The sequence below is a fragment of the Clytia hemisphaerica genome, unplaced genomic scaffold (genome assembly GCF_902728285.1).
Source record: "Clytia hemisphaerica strain Z4C2 unplaced genomic scaffold, Clytia hemisphaerica genome assembly, whole genome shotgun sequence".
Classification (NCBI taxonomy): Eukaryota; Metazoa; Cnidaria; class Hydrozoa; order Leptothecata; family Clytiidae; genus Clytia; species Clytia hemisphaerica.
Genome location: NW_027104472.1, coordinates 1,240,546 through 1,258,496, shown reverse-complemented (window position 1 = coordinate 1,258,496; position 17,951 = coordinate 1,240,546). Strand labels below are relative to the sequence as shown.

General features: G+C 33.7%; 2 protein-coding genes across 2 annotated transcripts; both read left to right on the top strand.

The window, feature by feature from the left end:
- Nucleotides 1-3,823: 3,823 nt before the first annotated feature.
- LOC136821375 (AP-1 complex-associated regulatory protein-like) lies at nucleotides 3,824-12,631 on the top strand. Its single transcript, XM_067077611.1, has 9 exons — nucleotides 3,824-3,925; nucleotides 4,904-4,946; nucleotides 5,414-5,434; nucleotides 5,941-5,963; nucleotides 6,356-6,455; nucleotides 9,120-9,158; nucleotides 9,471-9,521; nucleotides 9,989-10,157; nucleotides 11,027-12,631. The coding sequence occupies exons 1-9, from the start codon at nucleotides 3,870-3,872 to the stop codon at nucleotides 11,914-11,916; spliced, it is 1,392 nt and encodes a 463-aa protein (XP_066933712.1). The 5' UTR covers nucleotides 3,824-3,869; the 3' UTR covers nucleotides 11,917-12,631.
- Nucleotides 12,632-13,599: 968 nt separating this feature from the next.
- LOC136821305 (phosphopantothenoylcysteine decarboxylase-like) lies at nucleotides 13,600-17,746 on the top strand. Its single transcript, XM_067077537.1, has 5 exons — nucleotides 13,600-13,794; nucleotides 15,196-15,234; nucleotides 15,934-16,023; nucleotides 16,524-16,692; nucleotides 17,372-17,746. The coding sequence occupies exons 1-5, from the start codon at nucleotides 13,666-13,668 to the stop codon at nucleotides 17,431-17,433; spliced, it is 489 nt and encodes a 162-aa protein (XP_066933638.1). The 5' UTR covers nucleotides 13,600-13,665; the 3' UTR covers nucleotides 17,434-17,746.
- The last annotated feature ends 205 nt before the right edge of the window (nucleotides 17,747-17,951 follow it).

Genomic DNA, 17,951 nt, shown 5'->3' with positions numbered 1-17,951 from the left:
AATTATAGGTGTATTTGCTATATAGATTTTGAGTATTGATATCTATAAGATTAAAAGGAAAAGAAATTTTCTGTCAATTTATATGATAAGTGAAATTTATAAACTTAAATGTTTATTTATTGATTATTCGTGATATATATTATTTTTGATATTTTTATTGACCCCCGTCAATTTAGCAAGAAAGTCATTCGAAAAGCGTAATGACGTAATGGTATTTACCATAATGGTAGAGGAGTTACGAAGAATCCAACGAGACAGAAAAGCTTCCCAGGCATTTTAAAACTTTAGTAATATTTAACTAGGTCACAGTGTAACACACTGAGGCGACCGCGGTCAAATCTTATGAAATTTATGAATTTGTACACCATTTACCTATGAACAGTACATCGAAAAATCCTTAAATCTTATAGAAAGTTTGGTTTGACTACAGTTAGTTTTAACCAGATGGTTTTCCAAGTTTTTTAAGAATTATATAAATCGAAGTGATTCGCGATCTGAAAATGTCACGAATTTGAGCCCTAAAAAACACTGTTTTCATGCTGTTTGTAACAGTCGGGTCGAAAAACTATGGAGTATATTGTATACTTTTTCCTTTAAAATTGTTTTATCTCCGTAATACTTTGCTAATACAGAAATCTAAGGAAGATAATTACTTTTTCCGAGCGAGTGTTATTCAGAGACTTCAAAGATAGAGAAACGAGATTGTTGATTTCGTCAGCTTTCCGTGACTTTAGAGAACGGATTACCGCGCGTAAATATGCGAGATTTTTCACCATACAAAACGTCTCTGAATACACCGCTCCGCGGTCGATTAAGTGTTTAAAAATAAAAATAAAGCAGGTAATTTTTTCCTTTGTTTTTCCTTATTAGTTTATCTACTAGGTCACAGTGTAACACACTGAGGCGACCGCGGTTAAATCTTATGAAATTTATGAATTTGTACAGTCGGGTCGAAAGACTATGGAGTATATTGTACTTTTTCCTTTAAAACTGTTTTATCTCCGTAATACTTTGCAAATACAGAAATCTAAGGAAGATAATTACTTTTTCCGAGCGAGTGTTATTCAGAGACTTCAAAGATAGAGAAACGAGATTGTTGATTTCGTCAGCTTTCCATGACTTTAGAGAACGGATTACCGCGCGCAAAGATGCGAGATTTTTCACCATACAAACGTCTCTGAATACACCGCTCCGCGGTCGATAATTCTCTAAGTCTCAAGAAGGTTGTCAACTGAATGCAATAGGTTTAACTAGCCGTATTGTAAGGGTTGCGAAGCGATCCAGAGACTCTACCTAACACCGTTGTTTAGGAGTCTCGCTATCTCCACCATGTTCCACTGTGAAAACGGTAGGTAAAAATGCGCACTTTAGTACTGTAGAAGGTTAGAGGAATGTAAACATTGCCAATTTTTTTCTTTCCTTTAAAGAGAATGATTTAGATATTTGAACATGATATCAATGATAATTTTATGAATCTCTCCTGAAAATTTCACAAAAATTCATCTGGAGGAAAAGATGTTATGATTAAAAGGAGTTCTTTACCTACCATTTCTCTGCTAGGTTTCCTTACGAGAACTGGAATTTTACCTACCGTTTTTTTACGCGGGAAAGAGCGGTCACTAAAATCAAAACAATGAAAAATTGTTTTGACGCTTGCGCAGTCGACACTCCTAAACGGTGTATTCGCAAGTTGCTAGCAAAAATAAGAGCCACTCTGATAAAACCCTAAAAGAGACAGGGTCTTAAGCCTTATAATACCCCAAATACGCCATGAAAAACCATGGCAGCACAACACCCGCCGGCTGAAAATGTCGGAAATATATCGGAAATCATCGTTTCTGCAGATTTTCATGGGAATTTTTCTTTAAATTTCTTTGTTTTTCGCACAAAAACATTATTAATAATATGGCCCACCATTAAGCACGATTCAGTAGTCAATAAAAAAGATTTATGAAGTCGGAACTTTCTAAAAATCACCGGAGAACAGACTGATAATTGCCTGAAAAACCGTTTTTCTTGAATTTCTTAACGCTTACAATGGTTAATGCTGAGTCTTGAACAGTACCGTGAGATTGGGTAACTTGCATCAGTGGAGGGTAACATGCATAGCCCTCAAATGAAAGACCTGGCTGGTCATTAAAATACAAAATTAAATCAAAACAAAAATGGTAGAGTAGAGCTGCGAGCAGAGCTGCGTAGTTGTATTTTAATGACCAGCCAGGTTTTTCATTTGAGGGCTATGCATGTTAGCCTCCACTGATGCAAGTTACCCAATCTCACGGTATGACATTTTCTCGAGATTTCATCATTAGTTTTTTTCCAATTTAGTAGCAATGTCCAAAACATGGCCGAGTCTTATTTTTGAAAAAAATTCTGGTTATCCTATCGAAATGGTAGATAATATTCTCTCACAAGCTCATTCTCTTCAACGCAATCTTGTTCAAGTCCCGAAAACAAATGAATCTGAAATCAACTCTGTCCGGTGGGTAGTCCTCTCAGACACCTCATATGTAAAGGATATTGATCATTTTGCCACCCAAATCAACAGAACTCTAAACCATCATAAAGTAAAATTAGACATTGTTAAATCAACAGGGTCTTCAATTGGTAATCTTCTTTTTCACAACAATGTACAAAGTCATTTTCCTAAGCCATGTTCTCGTCGTTGTGATATCTGTTGTAATGAAATTCGAAATGAAAACACTCACGTTGAGTCCCCAACTAATGGCAGGAGCTACCCCATTAACGCACGTCTAACTTGTACTGATTGTGGTATCTACTGTATCTCATGTTCGTGTTTATCTATGTACATTGGGAAAACCACCACCCATTTCAACCAGCGTTTTAAAGAACATTTCCAACAATCGAGAACTTCAGCAGTGTTAGAACACTCAAAAGTATGTAGTGTTGGAAAAGAAAAAACTGACTTTGCTGTCCAATATCTGGAAAGCATTCACTCAAGGGGGAAATATACATTGTCTGAAAGGGAATATCTATGGAACGAACGTTTGAGGGGGGTTTTAAATATTCAAAAAACTTTGAAAAGCTGATTTTTATACTTGTGACTGATTCTGTATATACACTATTTATTTGTGACACATGATATAATTTTTATTTATCTATTTTTAGAACTAAAAACACTGATGATGATTATTAAATCGAAACATGTATGAAAAATAAAAATTAACATGCTTGGTTAAGTTTACCGACTATGCCTTCACTACTCATTTATTTTTGAAAAAAATTATTTTTCAGGCTGAAAATGCTGGAAATATGCTGGAAAAACTGGTTTTTTGGCATTTTCTCGAGATTTTATCATTAGTTTTTCCAACAATTTTTTTTAGATTTTTTAGATAAATCATTGGGATTATTATGAACAGTGTTCAAACTTCTTTTTTTCTAAGAAGGTTCTTGGTCCTAGTGAAGTAAATAAAGAGGTATTTCTGTCTCGAAATTTGGTATAATTTACCAAAATGGTCAAGATTATGATCCAAGATTATATATATATGCTAAACTAACGAAAAACCTTGGTCACTTAGCCTCATTTCTTTAATAATTCTAGATATAATATTAATTTTCTTAATTGACTGTTACAAAAAATTTTCAATTTTGACAAATATTGGCTGCTACAGGGTAATCATTAAACGTCACTCTTAATGGCAAAAGGTAGGCCTCAACACTTAAAGAATAATAATCAACCATAAAATTCCTTTGCGCAAGCTTCTGTTGTCAACTTTGCAAAAGAGTATTGTGTCTTTTTTCAATCTATAAACCTTTGAATTAATTATATATTTTTAAATAATAAAGAAAAATTTAAATGGAGTCCTTTGAATTAATTATATATTTTTAAATAATAAAGAAAAATTTAAATGGAGTCCTGTGGTTGTCTTTCTTCCATTGCAAGGAGCTTATGTGGAACTAAAAGGTCAGTACCAATATTATTAACTAAATTGTTTCCAACTTTTCCGGCACTATGGAGTAATTATATAATAAATCAAATTTTTGAGAGAATCAAAGCATTGAAATATCAACTTTATTTTTCAATGACTTACTTTTGATCACTTTTTTTTTTGAAAATTAGGGGAAGAAATTTTGGCAGGAATTTAGTTTGGCAGATGGCCGAAAAAATATTTTTAATTGGGCAGAATGTGAAGTTTTTGCAAAAAAGATATTTTTGGCCAAAAAACACTATTTTAATAAAAAAATCTTTTGAAGTTCTGGAATCTAGCACATATTTGAGGAATGAATACAGTGATTTAACATAGTTCGGACCCACCCCCCTTTCTTAAGGGGGATGACACCTTCCAAAAAAGCGAAGAAGGGGGATCAGAAATGTTCATTAAAAAGGGGGGGTTAGCAAGGAGGGGGGGGTCATTTAAGAAGGCAGGGTCGTTTAAGAAGGGAGGGGGCTTACAAATATTGTAGATTATTTTCCAGCACTGTTATGAAATTTGGTACCTTCATGGAAGGAAGTTCTTTATTTTCACTAAAAAGTTGTATTAAATTTGCCAGACTTAATTTTTCTGTACTGTTTCCCTTCCCTTTTTTATTTAACCATAAAAAATTTAGCTCAAAACCCTTGGGGGATAGGCAGTTTTAAAGGTTGGGGGATGCCAAGAAGGGGGATCAGACCCCTTTCCGCACTATGTTTAAATTTGGTATAAATTTAATTGATTAGCTGATTTTGGCCAAATCCAGCAAAACCTACCGCCTAATTTTAATTCCTCCAAAACTTCTTCCCTTAAGGTAAAGGGCACTTCTTCTACATTTTCTATAATATTAATAATCATATAGCTAAATTTCTAATTTTTTTAAATAGTCAGTTTGAAAATTTCTATTGTTTATTTTTAAAGGGGATAGGATTGAAATTTAAAAATTTGTAATTCTTTTTTTTTAATTTTAGCACTCAAAGGGCCAGATACAATGAACAAGAATACACGATAGAGGTTTGTATGTACATAGAGAATTTTTTGCAATATTTTAGTTATCGCTTTTTGAAATAGACAGCCTTGAAGTAATGGATCTACCCTTCTTTAGCAAAATATGGCCTGGACCCTTTGTGTTTGATAATGATTGTTTCCAAGTTATTGTCTTATGCATGCATGTTTTTCTTCAATACCCAGCAATACCATCTGGAAACCACTTTCAAGAGATTTGTCTTATAATGCTGACTTATGGTTTTCCACATTGCAGCAAAAAACAAGTGCACACTTTTAAGCAACTTTAGTTAACTTTTCCAGAAGTATTATGGCACTCAGATATTGCGTAAATGAGATAAAACAGGGCACTACCTGTAAGCTGTACCTGTAAGAGCTCAGGGGTTGAAAATATAGTTTCATTTTGAAAACAATGATAAACTGGAACACCAACATTGTCTTGTCGTATCTAACTATTCTTAAATATTTATTTTCAGTTTGAAAACTTGATTGAAGAGGTAATTATTTTATATTTTTGTATTTCTATTTTCTTTCTTATGTCCAGTACAGTATTGTTTCAGTGATTTTATCAAATTCAGTTTCTACTTTGATTTTTTACTGCTTGTTTTATCCATACAATGCATCTCAAAAAATTTGTCAAGTTTGTTCCATTCCAATTTTCAACCGATTTTTAAAGCTACTAAATTTAACAAATTGTGAGGTTTTTAATGCACACAAAAAATGTTTTTGTGTTCAGCTGAGCTAGATAGAATAAACATGTTTTTTTATAAGAAAATGGGCAAAATTTGATCTCTTCTACAAAACATTGCCATGAAAGTATTGCTTGTATTTCTGAAGACAATCTCCCTATATTGTTGAAACATTGTAAATCGAACTGCCAATGTATTGAAGGCAACTTTTCAATATATTGTGTAGTGTATGTAGCCCTAAATAGAAATGTACTCTAAAGTATTGTATGCAAAAACAAAATAGGCAATATAACTGTTTGCTTTTTGATTTTTAGGAGGATTTCTATCAACCGTCACAGTAAGTCTACTCTAATCTAATTTATTTTCATGGGAGATTTGATTTTTGACTCAAATAAAAAAGGTTTGAATTTAAACCATCTGTTACAAAAGGTTATGGTAACTTCATGATATCACGCTTCCGACTTCGGTTGGCTAAGCATCTATTGATGGATAAAAGCATTGTATCATCAAAGTAACTTCATGATAAATATAAGTTTCACAAATAATATCTATAAAAATGCAGGATTCATATTAAGAATCCCGGTTCCTTCCAATGTTTCACACAGTTCTTAGATGGCCTAGTTGACTGGCCATATACCCAACAATTGCAACACTGTCACATTAAATGTCTATTTTTTTTCAAAAAGACAGTTCTTTGAACATCATAATTCTTGAATATACCTGTTCCAGGCGTATAGTTTCGGATGTTGAGAAAGATTTACTGAAGAAGGGGAAGTTCAATGAATTGCTGGCTCATCAAGAAATGATCGGTCGTCAACAAGAAGACATTGTAATTGCTTCTATTTACATTTTTTGGTCATCCTTTTTCCATGTTTAACCCCCATTTTCCTAATATTTAGATACTATTATAAGGTTGTAAGATACAATCTTCATTTCCTTTAACAAAAGGCTCTTCCTCAAATTTTATGAATTTAAGAATTGAGTGTCCCGCTCCTTAAGTAGGCTGATACTACCGGGTGCGCCACAAAAAAGTTTCTCTCTTTGAAACTAATTTTCTCGAAATCTAAAATTTTTAAAAGAACCATTCCTATTTCATTGGAAAGAAGAAAGGTAGACTTAAATTTTGATGGGTCATTTATTAAATTCGATTCATTAGATCAAAAGTTAAGTCCAATTGAATATAAATGTTACTTTCAGAAAGTGCTCGAAAACGTTAAAAATCGACCTATCAAATTTTTACTTTAAATTTGGCAATCGCAATAGCCTTTACATGATTAAGAGCATTTTTCATTAACTAAACACATAAATTTTGAAACTGAAGGGTCGAAAGGGTTCAAAATCTTCATCAAAATTAATTTGATTTAGTTTTACCGAAATTTTCCTCAGATTTTTGGTTCTAGACTGGATTAAAGTCTATGTAAGGCTGAATCTACCTCGAAACCCATATTTGATGTATTTTTATGAATTCTACCAGATTTTTTGGCCTTTTTCGACGAATTTTCTTCCTTTCATTGAAATTCAACCTTCCTTTAAATAACAAAAGGTAATTAAGACAGCTAATTATCATTTTTGGACCAACCCCGGTGGGCTGTAGGTCCTATAAATTAACCTCTGTTCGTCCGTTCGTCCGTTCGTTACTAGCTTTTCTCGGGATTGGCTCATTAGTTTTTTCTAATTTTTGGCACAAAGATGCAAAATGGTAATGCCCAAAATGTGACGGAGCCCGATTTTCGAAAAAAATTCATTTTCCGGCCGAAAAATGCCGGAAAATGCCGGAAAAAACCGTTTTTTTGGCATTTTCTCGAGATTTCATCATTAGTTTTTTCTGATTTTTTGCACAAAGATGCGTATTAGCAATGCCTAAAAACATGGATTAGTCCGATTTTTGAGAAAAATTCTTCCGGCTGAAAATGCCGGAAATATCCCGGAAATCGCCGTTTTTGCAGATTTTCATTGGACTTTTTCCTTATATTTCGTTGTTTTTTCACACAAAAACATTATTGTTAGCAATGCCCACCATCAAGCATGGTTTTAATTGTCAATAAAAGTGATTTTTGAAGCCGGAAACTTTCTAAAAATCGCCAGCAGAACAGCCTATTTTCGCCGGAAAAACGGTTTTTTCTTGAATTTCTCGAGCTGTACTTTATATTTTTTCATGAAATTTTGCACACTGATGCAAAATGACAATACCTAAAATGTGACGGAGCCCGATTTTCGAAAAATATTTTTTCCCGGCCGAAAATGCCAGAAATATGCCGGAGGAAAAACCGTTTTTTTTTTACATTTTCTCGAATTTTCATCTTTAGCTTTTTCTGATTTTTTGCAGAAAGATGCGTATTTGCAATGCTCAAAACATGGCCGAGTTCGATTTTTGAGAAAAATTTTTTTCCGGTTGAAAATGCCGGAAATCGCCGTCTTTTCAGATTTTCATTATATGTTTTCCTTGTATTTCTATGTTCTTCACACAAAAACATTATTGATAACAATGCTCACCATCAAGCATGATTCAATTGTCAATAAAACTGATTTTTGCGACCAGAACTTTCTATTAATTTTTCCCTACAACCCTTCCCTCTCCCCCCATCAACAATCAATGATGAATTTATTGCGTTATGCATTTTCGCTAAACGATATTTTTCTGACTGATTTTTTTCTCCTCGCATTGCTATCTAACTTTCATCATCAGGTAGGTCCATTCAGCATCTAGCTTGTTAATGACTGAAACAAAAATACTGATATATCATGTCATTATGCTATTGAATAATTTGATAGGTCGATTTTTAACGTTTTTGAGCACTTTCCAAAAGTAACTTTTTAATCAATTGAGCATAACTTTTGATCTAATGAATCGAATTCAATAAATGACCCATCAAAATTTAAGTTAATTCTTCTTCGTTCCAATAAAATAGGAATGGTTCTTTTAAAATTTTTAGATTTTGAGAAAATTACTTTTAAAGAGAGAAACTTTTTTGTGGCGCACCCGGTACTTTAATCGTAGAAATTTTAGCGAGACTAATTTTAGCGTATATTAGCGAGACAGGAAAATCTTGATTTTTTTGGATTTATTTTAGCGAATCACGATTTCAAAAAATTTCGCGTGGATAAATTTTAGCGAATACTCGTATTACATTATTGATTGAATTCGTTTTCTAGCATTTTTTTGCACTGAAACCCTTTCTATTGATAAAAATGTATCAAGGCAATATAACCAGAAATTTCGCGGGGATAAATTTGAGCGATCTAGCGATTCGGCGTGTTTTAGGGAATGTTATCTTAGCGAAAACAGGGAAAACTCGCTAAATCGCTAAAATTAGTCTCGCTAAAATTTCTACGATTAAAGTATGTGAGAGCTGATTTTTGAATGAGAAAAATGGGAATTTGCTAATTTTCTTTAATTTACTTTTCCTTTATTTTTATGATATCTAAAATTATTACAATTTCCATATCGCAACCTTAAAAATGCAAGCCAACTATTTTATTTTCATCAATAAAGCTTGAGCAACAAGAGGAAGATGCAAGACTTGAAGATGAGGTTTGCCCTTTTTATTACATTTTCACCATGGAAAAGAAACTGCATAGTCAAAAGTCAAAAGTTCATGTTTAATATCAACATAAAATACAATTTTGCAATAAAGACTTCTTTTTGCTTTGACTTTGACAACCTCGTCTACTGGTATACCAGGCTTTATTAACGTTACTGATGGACGCCATAGAAACCCTGTTGTTGCCTAGTGGAATTGGTGAATTTCAATTAGTGTTTCAAATCAATGTCTGATTTCAATAGTAGCCACCAGACACCTAGCATTCCACAACAATTCCACTTTGAAAATATTTTCTCTTCCAGGCATACATTGAAGCAAAAAGGGAAGCAGCTAGAGCCAGTAAATCTAAAAAGGTTTGAAGTTTGTACTGTCCTAACTGCAACTGTAGCGCAGTGGTAGAGCATACGGCTACCGTGGGCAAGATTGTATTTTTAACCCCCAGCTGGGTCATACCAAAGATTCTCTCTGTTTGATGCTCAGTAATTATGAGTAGGATCTAGGGTTAGTGGTGCAATCCAGGGAGAAAGAGTGGTGCCCTCTCCTACCTTTTGATATTTAGCTATCAAAAGAGGAACCTTCAGATTGCCCCCGACTGCGCTACCAGGCTTACTTACTTAAAGATGACTCTCCACTGAGCAATCAATTGTTTTACAAATCATTAAAAAAGATCTTAACGCCAAAATCAGAAAATCACAGCTCACAATACAATAAATTGTGGTCACGTTTTCGATATATTATGTATGTAGCCCTTTTAACTGTTTCCATTTGCAACTTTAAACATAACTTTTAACTGTCAACTATGTTTTCTTATAACTTTCAGCCTCTTGATAAAAACGCTTTGATGAAGTTGAGAATGAATAATTCAGTGGAATTTTCAAAATGGCTTGCTGAAGAACAAATTGATGTCACCAGTCCAAACTTAGATGTTGAAGATTTCGATGCGTTCTTAGAGACAGTGAAAGCGAAATCTGCAAAGAAAAATGCACATAGTAAGCTATCATTCATTCCTTAAATTGGTGCGTTTTTGGGTTTGGACTAAGGAGCACAGGCATCGATAAATTAAATCTTCTCTAGAGAGGTTGCTTGCTTTTGTTTCGTCTTATCATTCTTTTTTATATGAAATACCCAATCAAAAAACACCAGTGAAAAATCTGACAAATACTAGTAATCAAAAAAGTTTTCATTCAAGTACTTGTAAAATTCTCACCAATTATTTGTATGATGCAAGCATCTCTGAAGTCCCCTTGTGAGACTTTACTTTACTCTGAATATGCACATATTTCATATCAGGACAGTGTCTTGCTATTCTTTTATTATGCTGATATATAAGCAAAAAATGCTTTTCTTCTCCTTTTTCTGACCAATCTTGCTCACATCCGTGTCAATCCAATGTGAAAAACCTTGTGAATTGAAACTGATGAGTAAGCAAACGATGTCACTCTTATTTAAAAATAAAACATTTAAATGAACAAGTTCTATGACATGGTACATATCTAGGTTGATTTACGATTTAGATTTCTGTCTTTGTTCAAGTCAACAGCAAAACATGTCTGTATGTGCAGCTGTCAGAAGCCTTTAAAGGGACATAACAGTACTTGCGAAATTTGTAAACAAACTGTTTGATGCGGATACAAAATCAAGACAAATGTCACATGTCAAAATAATAAATCAAACCAAATATGGCTAATTTTGATTGTTCAATTGTTTTACAAGTTTGTTTTGGACACGTGATTTTAATTGTTCTCTTTAATGACACGTGGTTCGCGCAATGTTTACATTTTACTACTTTAATGTCCCTTTAATCCTTAACTTTTTTTCCAAAATATCAAAACTGTGATCAATATGAAATATTTTCCAGGTTTGGATAATGAAAGTGACCATGAGCATTTTGAAAAGACTTTACAACACAGCGTTCAAGCTACCATCCTTGCTGGTGACGCATTAAATGCGTTACAACCAGTGGAATTACATGCAGTTACATCAACGGCTGCTACCACTTATGATATCTCATCCACAATAAACTATACTAGAAACACTACTACCACCACATCAAGACCCTTTACTCCAGACTTTTCATCAATCACAAGTGGAGGGTCATCCCTGACAAATACTCCTTTAAAACATGATGATACTGAACAAGACTTTTTTAACGTTTCCTCAATCAAAACAGACGCTTCATTTTCAAGTGCTTTATCATCAGTACAATCTGAGGCTGAAGCCACACCAACAAACAAAAGTGACAGTACATTCATTGTTGCCGATAAAACACCAGTACATAATCAAATAGACTTGACGACGACACCCAAAACAGCAGTTATCGATGCAACACCAATCACTACAAAAGCCATGATCAACACCCCACAATCAACTAAAACATCCTTAAACCCCACTCCACAAAGTACTCTTTCCAACACCTCAAAATCCCCAAGCACCTCCGCAAATCAAACACCAAAAGCTTTAGATTCTCATCAAACAAGGACAATAGAGACACCTAAGACTAATGGAACCATTGATGCAGGATCTAGTATGGATTCTTCATACAACTCACCAGTTGCAAGTTTCAAGATGGTCAACAATACAAACAGTACCAGCAAATCAAAAACCAATTCGAATAATACACCATCAAGGGCATTTGATAACAGTGCGTTCATGGAGGACTTCAATACTGCAGATTCACTTAGCGATGACGACGACGATTTTGGTGATTTTGACACAGCTGATGGTGGTTTTGAAGAGCTACTAACTTAATTGGTTATTTGTATCAACTTTAGATTTTGCTTATGTTATTTTCCCAAAAATTAGACTTACCTCTTTACTTATATAAAGACTTGGGTCCAGACCTACTATGCAATTTGGTTTGTGTTCTTTGTAGAAGTTCTCATTGATTTGAAGGGATTTTTTTAGAATTAGGCTTCGGCTTTAAAGAGCTATCAACTTGAATAAATAATTGTTTCCAAGAGTAGATGTTGAGAATGTTTTTCTTTCTATTATTTATTTATTCTACTTCAAAGGACTTACGTTCAATTGGACGAATTAAAAATAATGCTATGGGAAATCGATCTAATATTCAGTCAATTTGCTTTGTTTCTAAACTTGGAGAAAATCTGTTACATTTTTTGTCAATTTTTGGTTCCAATACTTCTGATTCATTATATTTAGGTGATTTTTGATGTAATTTCTAGTATCGAGATAAAAATATATTCTTTGAGGGTTTGTAAATTTTATGGTTGAAAACAGATTTTTTGTATATTTTAGAATGAATTTTTTCTTCCAATAATTATTATCAATATTGTAAATGCTTTTAATATTTTTAGGGACATACATTTCAAATTGCATTTCAATTTGAATTTTAGGTTTATAAAGCTTTTAGTCTAAAATGATTCACTTGTATGATTCAAAATTTACATTTTTAAAAATTTATTTAGCTTTTCTAGCTAAGATTATTTAAATTATCAATTATCAATATTTTCAATTGTTTATTATTTAGAAATTTTTCATCATCACAACAAACAACTTCGAACGAAAAGTAGCGATTACTGTACCACATTTCTGTATATTTTTCATCCAATAGTGGTTTCAAACCTCATGAAATGGTTTCCTTATGATTTTATCTGTAATTTTCCAAGATACCTTGGACTCCGGCTTTAAGAAATAAGTTTTCGAAATCAAACTACTTTGAAGCCATTATTCTGAAACTAAGAAATCTAAAAGTCTAAGTCGTTGAATGTCATTAGTGTTTTCTTTTCCTGTTTTTTTTATAAAAACACTTTACACGTTTTTTTATAAGAACAAACTTTAAAGGGAGAAATTTTGGCGGAAAGAAAATTGGGGGTAATTAAGAGATTTGGCTTTACAAACCCTAACAATAATCAGGTTCTTAGGAAATTACATAAATGAGAATATTTTTTAAGAACATTATTGGGCTCAAAACTCCAAAAGCTCAGAGTAAAAGATATTTTAGATGTTCTTATAAAAACATGTAAACGTTTGCTATCATATGTTTTGGTACCTTACCTTACCATTCAGGGGGGGTCCATGTACAAAAAAGCGGCATGTATCATGGGGTGGGTGGGTGTTTTCAAAAATTTGCTGTTTAGTACTTGTGTACTATACATAGGGGTGTCAGGGTCAAATTTCTGATTTGCTGTTTAGTATACGTGTACTATACAGGGTGTGTCAGGGTCAAATTTCGGATTTTCTGCTTAGTATTTGTGTATAGTACTAAAGAGCCAAGAGGGGTGTTTTTGGGAGTTTGCTGGATAGTATTTCGTACATTTTGTACTATAGGGGTGGGTGGGTGTTTAAAATCGAAATTTGCTACAAAGTACTGATACATGCCACTCTATTGTACATGGACCCCCCCTGTACCATTAACGTAAAGTCTTATTGGTTGCATTTTATTTAATCTCTTCATTTTTATTATATTCTTACCGAGGAAAAAAAGAAAATTAACATTACATAAAACGATAAAAGTACAATCAAGAAATATTAAAGGACATGACTGAAACTCGCGAGTCTATGGAAAAGACTGGCTGTGAATTTAATTTGTTGCTAGCAGCAACTGGGAGCGTGGCAACCATCAAGATACCCTTATTGGTCAAAAAGTTGAAAGAAAAATTTGGAAAGGTATTCATAGTTCTTCAAAGTTTTTCTTCCGTTATTCAGCGTGTCTGGAAAAAGTAAAAGTGAAAATTTACGGGAAAAGTTTCTCAGCTTCGATTCGTCAAATATCCTTCAAGCTCGACTGAATATTTTTCGATATCCGATTTTTCTTGTCGAATATCTGCTTATTATTCTCAGCTCCAGTAACGTAATGGGTAATGTTTTGGACAAACTGTGAGTGTGAATTTTTGTGTGGAATAGTTAGTTTTCATATTTTCCTACCCATAGATTTCCATCAAATTGATTTTGACAAAGAATGCGGAATTTTTCGTTAAACCAGAAGAAAAGGAGGACATGGAATCGTTGTGTGGTTGTCAAATCTACAGAGATAAAGATGAATGGAGTGTAAGTAGACGGGGGGTGGCACTTACGTTAAAGATAAGTTTGCGTTTTTCAGCCTTCCAAGAGTACACTCCAAATGTGTAAGAGGTGAGGAAAACGACTTTTTTAGAGCAAAATTTTGGAAATCTAACTTTTCTTGCCTTAAAATAGAAAAGGAAATGTCAAGAAAATACATCGTAAGGATAGATTTTTCGCATAAATTTACTCAACTTTTTGGCAAAATTTTCTCAGCCACTAACCTAATTTTGGGCCGCACGTACGGTCGTTTTTTAATCAAGTGCCCCTTGTGGACGTTGTAATCGTCCGGTACAGGGGTAGTAATAGACTGGAGTCGTTTATAATCCGATTGATACAGTATTATGGGTGTTATATGATAATACGATAATTGATAAAGGATAATATTATATTTTTTCATGTTTTCATTTTCATTGTTTATTTTCTACTATGCCGAATTATTAGAATGATTACGCCCTATTCCAACGGGAAAAGACACTATGATTCTCTCCGCTGGATACACGCTTTTTTTTAAGAATACCCTAAGAATACCCTCTAGGGTGAATTTCACAGAATTTGATAAGAATATAGTCATTTTGTATTTGGTTAACAGAAAAAACTGTTTCCTTTGTTACAGATAAATTGAAGCTTTGAGGAAGAAATGTAATTTTAACCTAAATGTTCACTCAATAGTCCAAAACTCTCAAATTGATCATTTCTCATGTTTGTAAAAAAAGTCGAGTCTAAAAAAGTAATAATACGTTATAATACGAAATATAATAAGAAATTCCAGCCATTTAGTCAAGCATGTGATTTTCCATCCCCATTGGCATTAGGGTTCTCGATTTTATCTATACAGAGTATAAAAGTTTTAAGGGTCATTAACACAGGGTTGTTTCATTACTTTTTAATGTTTTTCTTTGTACAATGTATAGCAATGTGCCCTCCCGGTTATTACCATAATGGCTTTTTGGCAACTCCTGAACTTGGGCACAGGATGTACGGTTTTATGTTTTTCTTTGTATATAGAACTGGAAGAAAATAGGAGATCCGATTCTTCACATAGATGTAAGTACTATTAGATCAGTATAAATTTGGAAATGTTGTTTTATCAAATTGGGGGCGTACGAGGATGGTATCCCACCCAATAACGCCTACTAAAAAATAAATCCCAAAATAGAATTGAATAGAAGTATAAGACTTCTATAGAGTACCTTATAAATAAGGGATCGGTATGCCCGGACATCAGGGTGTCGAATAAGAAGGTCTCTCGGTAGAAAAACTAGAAACATGAGGCTAATTTCAGTGTTAAAATCCTTCCGTCTCAAACGGATTTCTGTCTCAGTGGAGTAATGAAGAAGCTACATCTCAAAATTCTGCCTTCTTTACCAAAATTTTCAAGAATACACGTGCTATTTTGCTCCATTTTCTGGCTCAAACATACTCTTGCTATAACCACTGGAACATAGAAGGCTTTTGAAAAAACGAAAATATGAAGAAAGAAATGCTTATTACAGTAGGTATTCATGATATGCACCATTGCAATGTCTTCTGACATTACATCACGGACCCAACAGCTGATTGGTTTTAAGTGACGTAAAATCAGTCAATACGTCACTTTCAAGGGCCTTTCAACCAATCAGCTGTTTGGTCCGTGGAAGGCATTGCAATAGCGCATTTCATGAATACTGGAGAGGAATGATCTTCAGTGCTTGATTTTACTTTCTTTCTTGAAATTACACATCATTTCTCTTTATTTTTTTACAGTTGATGAAATGGGCTGATGTGCTCTGCATTGCACCATTAGACGCCAATACTATGGCCAAGTTATCGAACGGGATTTGCGATAACATGCTAGTAGGTCTTCTAAGTTTCAGAAGAAAAAAACCGGCAATCAATTTTGGGCACTTTTGGGACATTTTATGATGACGTCAATTAAGTGATTTCATTCCTTTGATATACGATTTAAGTAATAAGAGGCTCAAGCTGAAATATAAAAATGACTATGAATAAAATGAAGTAGTGTTGGAAAATAGGTAGGAACGTAATTTGATTTTAATCGAAACCTTTATTTGGAAGTAAACCTTTTAGTTAGTTGACGAAGTCATTTATTAGCGCACCATATACAGCGTGTCCCAAAAAAGCGGACAAACTTTTATATAAAGTAAAATCCTCGTAAATTTATGCAAAATTTTTTGACTTGAATACTGAATAACTTAAATATCTGTTGTTGATTAAGTAGAGAATTTTGATCTTATTTCAATTATTCTAAACCCAGTTCGGATAATGAGTTTTGAGGATTTACTTTATATAAATATTTGTCTGATTTTTTTTGAGACACAATGAATGTTTTATAGTGCTCACTATGCCATGCATGGGATTTCAAAAAACCAATACTAATTGCGCCCGCTATGAACACCCTGATGTGGAGCCACCCTTTGACGTCATTACATGTCCAAACCTTGTTGTCATGGGGATATAAAATGATAGCACCGATTTCCAAGAAGCTTGCATGTGGAGATACAGGTATATAAAAATTACTTTCGTCGAGCTGCATCAATTTATCCTCCTTTTTCACAAAACAGAAGACGACACTCTCTAATTCGATTTTCATAAAGGAGTGTACAGAATATGTAGTAGAGCTTTTTGTTGACGGTATCTTTCAATATTATCGAATAATAGAGTCCACCGAATAATAGAACGTCGAATGGGCTCTTCCAGAACGCTTTTGTACATGAGGTGGAGGATATATTGAATATTTTGTCCGGGGGCCGGGTTGTGAAAAATCTGCACGATTTGCCTTGTTTTGGGGCAAACTTATTCTGCTTAAGGTAGTTTTGAATGTCCGGGGGTCAACTGATGCTTGTCTTGGGGTGAGAACTGTTGTCCGGGGGTCATAATTCACAATGTCCGCGGGGTAAATTTCCAAAACAATGTTATATCCTCTAACCTCCGTATTCATGTTTTTTGGGAGAGCGTCAACCGTATAGGGGTCCTCCCTATTGATAATTAGTAAATGAATGATTAGGGTTAGAAATGTTTGGAAAGCCCATCATTAGGTAGAATTCGGTATAGTCCACGAAAAGGCGGACAAACTTTTGTAAAAAGTAAAATGCGAATTTTATCACAAAAACCAATTCAATCTCCTTGGAAATTGAATATCTGTTAATTGAACATAGAAACAAAATTGATATTTTCATTTTAGGCGTTGGTGCGATGGCTGAGGTAGATGAAATCATAAATTCGATTGAACTGTCGATGACGTAATGATTATTCCGATTAAACCAATCTGTGATATTTTGGATTGTGCAACAATTTTAAACTCGATGTCGAGCTAACGTTACGAGTTCGATCGCGGGCTTTCGATGGCATAGAGCAAGTATTATACCGCATGTTTCAAGTGTGGAGATAAATAACTGGATAAGCTAATGTGACATTTATTTAACAGATTCAAGCGTAGTTTTTAATTTTCAATTCAATCTTACAGTTCTAACAGTGTTTTCTAGGTTTAGCGGGCTACAACAATTTTCTATCGCAATCTACTGAGAGAAAGAATCTTATTTATATCTGGATCGAAAATAACAATAGACGATATCGGATTTAGATAAATGCAATCATTCTGGTTTCTAGGGACTCTCAAAGGAATTATAATCTATTATAATTGATCTATTATAATTCCTTTGAGAGTCCCTAGAAACCAGAATGCATTGCATTTATCTAAATCCGATATCGTCTATTATACCGCTCTCTCATTTAACAAAGCTCTAACTCGCGTCTTTTAAATA

Excerpts from the sequence above, each read along its gene's own strand:
- LOC136821375 (XM_067077611.1), top strand. The coding sequence starts at position 3,870 with ATGGAGTCCTGTGGTTGTCTTTCTTCCATTGCAAGGAGCTTATGTGGA. Across the intron at positions 9,159-9,470 it reads ATGCAAGACTTGAAGATGAG|GCATACATTGAAGCAAAAAG; the intron begins GTTTGCCCTTTT and ends TTTCTCTTCCAG. Across the intron at positions 10,158-11,026 it reads TGCAAAGAAAAATGCACATA|GTTTGGATAATGAAAGTGAC; the intron begins GTAAGCTATCAT and ends AATATTTTCCAG.
- LOC136821305 (XM_067077537.1), top strand. The coding sequence starts at position 13,666 with ATGACTGAAACTCGCGAGTCTATGGAAAAGACTGGCTGTGAATTTAAT. Across the intron at positions 15,235-15,933 it reads ATCCGATTCTTCACATAGAT|TTGATGAAATGGGCTGATGT; the intron begins GTAAGTACTATT and ends ATTTTTTTACAG. Across the intron at positions 16,693-17,371 it reads GCTTGCATGTGGAGATACAG|GCGTTGGTGCGATGGCTGAG; the intron begins GTATATAAAAAT and ends TTTTCATTTTAG.